Below are 9,273 nucleotides of genomic sequence, written 5' to 3' on the forward strand. Positions count from 1 at the left end.
GGCAGCCATACTACGAAATGATAAGCCCCAATATCATCTAGTTTATCACAACTCTCTACTGTCAGCATTCTACCTTCATAAAAATATCATGACCTTTAACCTCTTCGAACTCAGAAGTTGTTGGATGATCTGAACATCTTGGACCCCTTTGACCTTGAAAGCATGTCTAGGTCATTATTTGGACAAAGTTGAAAGCCCTTAGTCCCAGCAAGCTACAAATCATATTATCATTACTCTAGATCTATATTCAACAGATATTTAGAAGAAGTTGTTTTTTCAGACATTTCAGCACTTTAACATTGAATATACTTCATAGTCCGCCATCCCAGCAAGCTACAGCCAAGTATCTATACACTACACCTTATGGATCTAAATTTTAGTCACTATGGTTCCAAGGAATGGTGTCTTAATCATTTCCATGTTACCGGACAACAAAGGAGAACATTTTCATATCCTGACGCTAATCCTGGTAGCATGCTTGTGTTCTTTTATTCAATCTGAGCAAGCATATAAACGGTTATATGATTGGCATCTACAACGTTTACAAGTTGTGACCCAACGAATAAGAAAAAATATATCCAATTATCATGGCCTAGACCTGTGATGACATAATGCTGTTTGATTTTTTTAACATGTGATCCTTATGACATTGAAAGTGGACCAAGATACTTGATATAAGGAAATTTTATAGCACTCCATCAAAGGTACCTACTAGCAAACTATCAGGACACTGGGCCTTATGGAGCTTAGGAAGAAGATTCTTACTTATTATAGGGAAAAGCTTTGGAATTTATCATACTTCAGAAGAGATCGGAGTGCAAAACTTTCCCTTTTTGCCTTTGATAGAGCTGAAGCCCATCATTTTAATAACCTGAGATACCTATCATTAAAGTATTGTCTTTGACAAGTTTAGATGAAATCAACCCATGTAATGATTTTGAAAATATCAAAATGTAAACACATGACACATGAAGCATTACAATAGATGAAGATGAAGGTCAATATATCACATGACCATTTTCAGGAGACGTATAAAATATGACGCAATGGGCCACATTTCTGTAGTTAGATATAACAGAATCATGTCTCTGAAGGCTGACTGGCTCCTCTAGGAAATTACACGTTTAGCACAAAAGACGGATCATAGACCATTGCCCGTAGGATGTTAGATCTCCGTGCCGGATAATTGTGTTGGTTTACCAACATTTTTATTCCAATTTGTTTAGCACAAAATAGGTATCCAAGTGTCTACTATGTTCACCTTTTGACCTTTTTGTTCATATTGAGCCGAGGTGGAGGTGGAGGTGAAGGGGGTCTCTGTCTTCTTGTCTCCCTCTGAATGGGTGGCGGTGAGAAGCGGTCTGGGGCTGTGTGCTTGTTACGAAGTCGCTGTGACATCATTGGGGGTGAGGGAGGACGCTGGCTCCTTAGTGCCCTAGTAGATGGTGTCACCTCCTCCATATATGGGGGTGAGATTGCTCTCTGTCCACGGGTTAAAGGTCTGGAAGGCGGTGATAAGGGTCGTTGACGTTTAAAAAGAGGAGGGGAATCTATGGGTGACGGAGAGATCTGTCCTCGGGTCAAAGGTCTAGATGGAGGAGAGGGGGGTCTCTGTCCTCTCAAGGCAGGGTGTGGAGGGGAGGGAGACCTGGGGCCTCTGATAACCCGTAGAGGGGGAGAGGGTGGAGAGGGGGGCCTTTTGCTCCTGATACCAGGCGATGGAGATCGTGGCCCCCGAGTAATAGGGCGATTTGTGGGCGAAGGGGGTCTCTGTCCCCTTGAAGTTAAGTGTAGAGGTGGAGAAGGTGACCTTGGGCCTCTTACAGGACCTGGGGAGGGAGATGTAGGTCGATGACCTCTAATTACAGGACGGTGGCTAGGGGATGCTGATCTCTGTGACCTTGGGCTTGGAGACGGAGGATCATCAAATGAACCAGATGAACTGGAGATTGTTTCAATACAGTCATCTGGCGAAATTGGCCTTTGAACAACAGCCCTTGTGTGTGGTCTCTTTTGAGAAGGTGATGGAGATCTCTGACTGTAATGAGGAGGTGATTCCATGCTCGGTCGTCGATATGCAGGTGACCCTGATCTAAAACCTGGTGACCCTGACCTATAACCTGGTGACCCTGACCTAAAACCTGGAGACCCTGACCTATAACCTGGTGATCCTGACCTGTATATGGGTGACTCTGACCTTTGCCTTGAATAGCCAGGAAGTGGTGGTGGTGGTGGTGGTGGTGTGTCCCGTCCCCGGTAGGGGTAGGGGTAAGGTGGGGACTCTGGCCGAGGGGAGTGTGGTGAGGGTGATTTTTCAATAGTGTCATATGGATAGAAGTGTTTCAGGGGACTCTGAGGTGGAGATGAAGACCCGGGATGAGCCTCCATTGGAAAGGTCCAAGTGGCCCCCTGGTTGTGCCACTGACCCCTGCCCTGCTGGCCCACGGCTCCCCGCTGGTGACCAGGTCTTCCTTGGTTACCACCTCGACCACATAATTGCCTGTAAAATAAACACACAATACATTTAATTGTCAAAAGAGTGACAGACACACCGACATTAACAATCTAAACAAGAGATTCCATCATTTAAAGATTAAGGAATGTTGCTGGTACCTGCACTTTATTTCTGGACTTGGCATGTACAGGTATCAAGGGGGATCATGTAAACCTAGTTGCAATGTGGATTTTTGTTAGGTTTTTTAGTGTAGTTGTTTTTCAAATGCAAAATATTGCATTGTATATGGCCTTGAAGTCCGAAGTTCAAATGCCTTCAGTGCATTTTCTATCATGTTTCCACTAAATACAGATAACAAGAGGCCCAGAGGGGCCTGTATCAATCAACTGGATATTTGTGCAATTATGGGTAAATTTCTCAATAAAAGTATTTTTGCAAACATTCCCACATATTGAGTTTTCTTGGCTTAAGAATGTTCTTTGCGCCAGGTCAGCTAAAATGTGTCTTAAAGAACGTTTGCAGTATTTTTTCTGAATACTGGAATAAAATCTAAGCATTGTTGAGAACCTGTCTTAAATCTAATCCCTTCATAAAGTCTGTCCCAACTGTGTATGATTCTGAGCTCCTACCTTTTGCCTTGCTGCTGAACCCAGCGCTCTGCTTCACCAAAGTCAACATTGATCAGACTACTTTTGGCCAACCTGGCCGCTTCACCAAAGTCCACCATGTCAATAGGCATCCTGAGGTTCTTCCGTTTCCTGCGACCAAACTCATCAACAGATGACGTTGAAGAGGAACCTGACGCTGACTTTTTAGCATTGGATTTGCTGCTTCTAGAATGTAGACTCCCTGATGAAGATGACGAATTTGACCGTGACCTTGACTTGGACTTTGAGGGTGACCTTGAGGATGAAAATGAGGCTGACGAAGAGGAAATCGGGCTAGTCTGTCCAATTAAAGACACCGGTGATGTTGACCTTGAACTTATTGGGCTTGTATCTAACGATGACTTGACTTTATTTTTGTTCTCTTTTGCCTTGCTGACTGTATCGTGTGTTGCTCCTGGTGACGACCCGTGACGTCTGGAACTACGGAAAGTGCGGTGAGGTTTGTAGAGGTCAGATGTGTCGTATCGTTTAGAACTCAGTTTCTCAGTGTCTGTTGATCTACAAATAGAACAAGATAATAACAGTGACACAGTTAACTAGAACTGTAAGCAACAGGCTCCATATGTTTTAAGTTGATATCGTTTTCTGTCATCTTTTAGTTGCTAGTCAGGTCAACAGTAAATGTAACTAAATCAAAACAACACTGCTGTGTTTGACATTGTCCTTTCAGAGTGAGGTTGCCATTTCACATATTAATTAGAAAAGTGAAGTGCAAAAAAAAGAACAAAAGATTTATGATTTTCTGGCAGCCAAATTGTTTTTTTCTGAACAAACGGCTTGAAGCTGAAGAAGCTACATACAAATTAGGAGAATATCTGTATGTACTTTACTCTAAGTTATCTGTCTTATGGTTAATCCTTTTAACCGATTCAAATGTAATACAATATGCACAAGTACGAAGCTAAATCACCTAGATAGGAACTAGGTAGGTATAGATACCATCAGTATTTCCTGAGAATTAGCAGTTAGAAACCTTATCCATCAAATTCCATGATGACTGACTGGCAGCCATTCAATAGGTCTAATTAAAGAAAATTAACGATCAAATTTATAATTATCTTACAAACGGTGGATGCGAGGGTTCCTTCAGGGCTTGTACTTACTTCTTGCCAGACAAATCCTCCGTCAATGCTTGGGTTGGTGAACTATTGAGTCTGACACGTCCACGCTTGCCTCTGGTATCTGTGTCCACACTTAGCTGTCTGCAAGTATAATTGTTTAAAAAACGTTGTATGATATGTGTTTACATTGAAGGATTGGCTCTGTTGTCTAGGCTACAACGTAGTATTATTAGCATTTGACACCATTGTGTATAAGCTCAGAATATTTTACATTTGATTTATATATGTCTGTATGTGGCGGATATCAGCCTACCACATTGCACATTCTGGCGATATTTTAAGCGCATGTGTTGAAAGTATGAATGAAAGTGAGTGTTGTGTAAGAGTCACATGACGTGCTTGATATAAATGAATTTTTTGGTCAACATACTACTTCAAAATATATCAGATTAATATAAGTTATCCTTCTGAACAATGTTTTATATGTGTTACATTAGTTGTGTAGGATATAGACTACATTCAATGATTGACTCTGAGAAAAGAGTATGTAGATTGTTTCAAAACTCAGATGACGACATATGAAGCATTGCCTATGTATATCCTCATTAACGGATCAATTTACCTTTCGCCACTGTTCACTCTTTTTCGCTTCCCAGTCCTCCGGCCATCTCCTGCCGTATCCGATTTGACCGTATCCGAGAGGTCACTCATGGGACTAACTGCACGTCCAGAAGAATTGCTTTGAATGTCGTCACTGACTTTGCCACGAGATCTTGTCTGGTGGATTGATTGGCCGATGCCTAGCCCTGAGGAGGTGGAGCTATGGACCTCAAATATCGGTATAGATGTGGTGTCCTGATTGACAGCGATCTGATTCTCATTGACTGTTTCGTCCTGAGTAGGTGTAGGTGGTGACTCAAAGCTATCCTCAAATTCCACTGTAATGTACAAAGCTTTGTTCAAATCACACTGTGTCAAAACTCTTCTCAACCCCCACTGTAATATACTAAGCTCTCCTCAAATCCCACTGTTTCATACAAAACTCTCTTTAAATCTTACTGTTTCATACAAAACTCCTCAAATCCCACTATTTCATACAAAATTCTCCTCCAATCCCAGTTTCATACAAAATCTCCTCTAATCTTACTGTTTCATACAAAATTCTCCTCAAATCCCACTACCACAAAACTCTCCTAAAATCTTACTGTTTCATACAGAACTCTCCTCAAATCCTACTACATAGCAAAATTCTCCTGATATCTGACTGTAGTACACAAAACAACTCCTCTATCAATCACATAAAACTGTTCTCAAATTTCACTGTTACATACAAAATTTCTAAATATTCTGCTGTAACATACCGATCATCACATTATAGAAATAGTACCGGAGTCAAAAGTCACTTAACAAACCTGAACTTGAAGTTGTGTTTGAATTTCTGGCAACTTCCTCTCCATGTGATGTCATTTCCTGTGCCTGTGAGGTCACTTCCTGTCCTTGTGACAAGTCAATATCGGGAGTGATATCAACCATCATGCCTATTGTGAAGTCTGTCTCCACTGTTTCTGTTTCTATGGTTTCCTCCACTGCCATTTCCTCAACAACTAACTCTTCATAACTCTGACTGGAGAAAGGCTGTTTCTTCTCTGTGTAGATAGAGGTAAACTCATCGGATGTGTACCTGTAATTAACATTGTCATAACCTGTACAGAAACTTGTAACACCTGTACAGAATTATAAATACTTGTACAGAAATAGGTCGTACCTGTAATTAAGATTGTCATAACCTGTACAGAAACTTGTAACACCTGTACAGAATCATAAAGACTTGTACAGAAATAGGTCGTACCTGTAATTAAGATTGTCATAACCTGTACAGAAACTTGTAACACCTGTACAGAATCATAAAGACTTGTACAGAAATAGGTCATATAAACCTGTCCCTGTTTTAACTCCAGTTTTACTTATATTTTGTAAGTACCTGTACTTGAGTTGGAGTTTTGTATGTTTCTATTGATATGTAAAAATTATTGTCAGATTTTCAAATTAAACCTTTGTAAGTAGGATTCCCCGGAAGGGTTGTGTTTTATCTGCTAGACTAGGGAGTACAATAATGCGTGTTTGACTCGTGTACGCTATACATGGTGTCCGACACACACATACCGCCTCGTCCTGGTCCGCTGGCGGCGGAGGGCTTCCTTCTTCTCCTGTACTTTCTGTTTGGTGAGTTCTTCTTTTAGTTCTGCTTTTGTTTTTTTCTTCTTTTTTTCTGGAGAATCCGGACACTTCACTTCCATTTGGATCTCAGCCTCCTCTTTGCTCACCTCTGAAATATATACCAATATTAAATTTTTTAGTTCACTCAGAATCTGTTGAAGAGGTAAAATATATACCAATATTTAGTTCACTCAGAATCAATAATCACATTATTTTACTCACAGAACCTTGTGGTACTTATTACCGCCAACCTCCTGACCAGATATCATGATTCTAGTCTGACATTTCCGTTTTCCAGAAGAATATGTTCAAGTAGTTTAACAGATTTGACCTCTGTGAACTTGGATATAGGTCAAGGTTATTTATTTGTGCAAATTTTGTAGCATGAATGTATTGCAAAGCGTAATGGTTATTGACACATTTAATTTTCCTTCATACCTTTTGTAGTACTATGGGTGCTACATCCTGAATATGTAAGTTATCAAACAGCTGGTTTAATCTGGAAGTGGGGGTTTTAATGCTGCCAATTTTACCCCTTTTCTACCCCAGTGGCCTCTTAAAATGGCAAGCACCTTTTTTTTTAAAAATCTTAATCAATATAAGTTCAGAATACTTAAGTAGTAATAGATTTGGTTTTCATTGAGCCAGTGGTTCTCGAGAAGAAGTATTTTTAAAGAAAAAGTTAACAGACAGGTGACAGACAATAGAAGGCAATGCACAGCAATAGCTCACTTAGCCTTTTGGACAGGTGAGCTAAAAACTGTGACTGCACAATGGTGGTTAGTGAGCTTTTACAGCAATTCATTATCTTATAAAGTTTGCCTTTATTTATAAATACTACAAATAATGTATGGACACTGAGCACCCATCAATCTGCCCCTCCACTTACATTAAAAATTATTATGTCCTGACAAACATACAAAATGTCCAATTCATAATGAACATATAAACCAAAATTGTTATATTGCCTTGCAAATCTTTGTCTATTTCTTCTTCTTTCTTGCTGTCTTTGGACTTCTTCCTTTCCTCTCGTAGTTTAGCCTTCTCCTCCTCCCGGTCCTTGCGACGTGCCTCCAGTTCTGCCCTCCTCTGTAGACGCTGTACGTACCTCTCTTCCTTCTCACGAGCCTGTGGACAAAACAACATAGTTAATTCGGAGCTCAAAGGAATACATTTTGGATAAAATGCACTAATTATTCACATATAAAGAAAGAATTAATTGAATCTTTAACTCATTCACCCTTGAAAACACATTTGAACTCCTCCAATTCAAAAGTTGGGATAGTTCATTACGAAGTTCCAAGGGTGAATGAGTTAAGTAGATAAAGACAATATTAAGAGACTTACGATTCGGGCCTTGCGTTCCTCTCTGGTTTCCTCATCGTCGCTATCACTGTAGTTGTACTGAAGTGATATCAGGCGCCTTGGTTTTCCGGGTGTCGCTGCCCTAGCTGAAGCTGTGACCTTCTCTGTCATTTCTGTGACCTTTGGTATAACTGAGACCTTTGACGATTCCGTGACCTTTGGTAGCACTGTGACCTCAGCAGGTTCTGAGACTTTCGGTAGCATCGTGACCTCAGCAGGTTCTGAGACCTTCGGTAGCGTAGTGACTTCTGCAGATTCTGAGACTTTTGGTGATTCTGTCACAATGGTTGGTGATGTTGTTTGAGGTTCCAAAGTGACAGCTGCAGATTGTGTTTGCTTCTCTGTTCCTGGTTCAGATGGGGAGGATGTGATCTGTTCCTCGGCTGGTACTGGGGACGAGGCTGGTGATATGTCTGATGGTGATGAGGCTTGTTTTGGAGGAATGACCTCAGGCAAAATGTCTTGACTGTCAGCCATTTCATTTTCTTCAACTTCATCATCATCCTGGGCTTGGGCTTCAATAGAGACAAAAGTATAAAAGATTGTAGTATTTCTATTGTAGCTTAAATCACTGGGACACACTAATATTCTTAAATCACTGGGACACACTAACATTCCTAAATCACTGGGACACACTAACATTCTTAAATCACTTGGACACACTAAGATTCTTAAATCACTGTGACACACTAAGATACTTAAATCACTGTGACACACTAATATTCTTAAATCACTGGGACACTCTAAGATTTTTAAATCACTGTGACACACTAAGATACTTAAATCACTGGGACACATTAACATTCTTAAATCACAGGGACACACTAAGATTCTTAAACCACTGGGACACACTAAGATACTTAAATCACTGTGACACACTAATATTCTTAAATCACTGTGACACACTAACATTCCTAAATGACTGGGACACACTAACATTATTAAATCACTGGGACACACCAACATTCTTAAATCACTGGGACACATTAACATTCTTAAATCACAGGGACACACTAAGATTCTTAAACCACTGGGACACACTAACATTCCTAAACCACTGGGACACACTAACATACCTAAATCACTGGGACACACTAACCTTCTTAAATCACTGGGACACAATAAGATTTTTAAATCACTGTGACACACTAACATTCTTAAACCACTGGGACACACTAAGATTTTTAAATCACTGTGACACACTAACATTCCTAAATGACTGGGACACACTAAGATTTTTAAATCACTTGGACACATTAAGATTTTTAAATCACTGGGACACACTAACATTCTTAAATCACTTGGACACATTAAGATTTTTAAATCACTGAGACACACTAACATTCTTAAATCACTTGGACACACTAAGATTTTTAAATCACTGAGACACACTAACATTCTTAAATCACTGAGACACACTAACATTCTTAAATCACTGGGACACACTAACATTCCTAAATCACTGGGACACACTAACATTCTTAAATCACTGGGACACACTAACATT

The 9,273-nt window shown here is 40.2% G+C and overlaps 1 protein-coding gene across 1 annotated transcript in view; it reads right to left on the reverse strand.

Moving 5' to 3' along the window:
- Window positions 1-486: 486 nt before the first annotated feature.
- LOC110460502 (biorientation of chromosomes in cell division protein 1-like 1) overlaps window positions 487-9,273 on the reverse strand; it is an 18,953-nt gene continuing 10,166 nt past the window's right edge. The window contains exons 6-13 of the mRNA XM_021513444.1: window positions 7,749-8,281; window positions 7,370-7,529; window positions 6,348-6,510; window positions 5,597-5,865; window positions 4,807-5,122; window positions 4,227-4,325; window positions 3,085-3,621; window positions 487-2,500 (exon numbers count right to left, since the gene is read on the reverse strand). Of these exons, the coding sequence (XP_021369119.1) occupies window positions 1,258-2,500; window positions 3,085-3,621; window positions 4,227-4,325; window positions 4,807-5,122; window positions 5,597-5,865; window positions 6,348-6,510; window positions 7,370-7,529; window positions 7,749-8,281 (3,320 nt within the window). The 3' untranslated portion in view covers window positions 487-1,257. The remainder of the gene's footprint in view (window positions 2,501-3,084; window positions 3,622-4,226; window positions 4,326-4,806; window positions 5,123-5,596; window positions 5,866-6,347; window positions 6,511-7,369; window positions 7,530-7,748; window positions 8,282-9,273) is intronic.

Source organism: Mizuhopecten yessoensis, unplaced genomic scaffold (genome assembly GCF_002113885.1).
Source record: "Mizuhopecten yessoensis strain PY_sf001 unplaced genomic scaffold, ASM211388v2 scaffold10413, whole genome shotgun sequence".
NCBI lineage: Eukaryota > Metazoa > Mollusca > Bivalvia > Pectinida > Pectinidae > Mizuhopecten > Mizuhopecten yessoensis.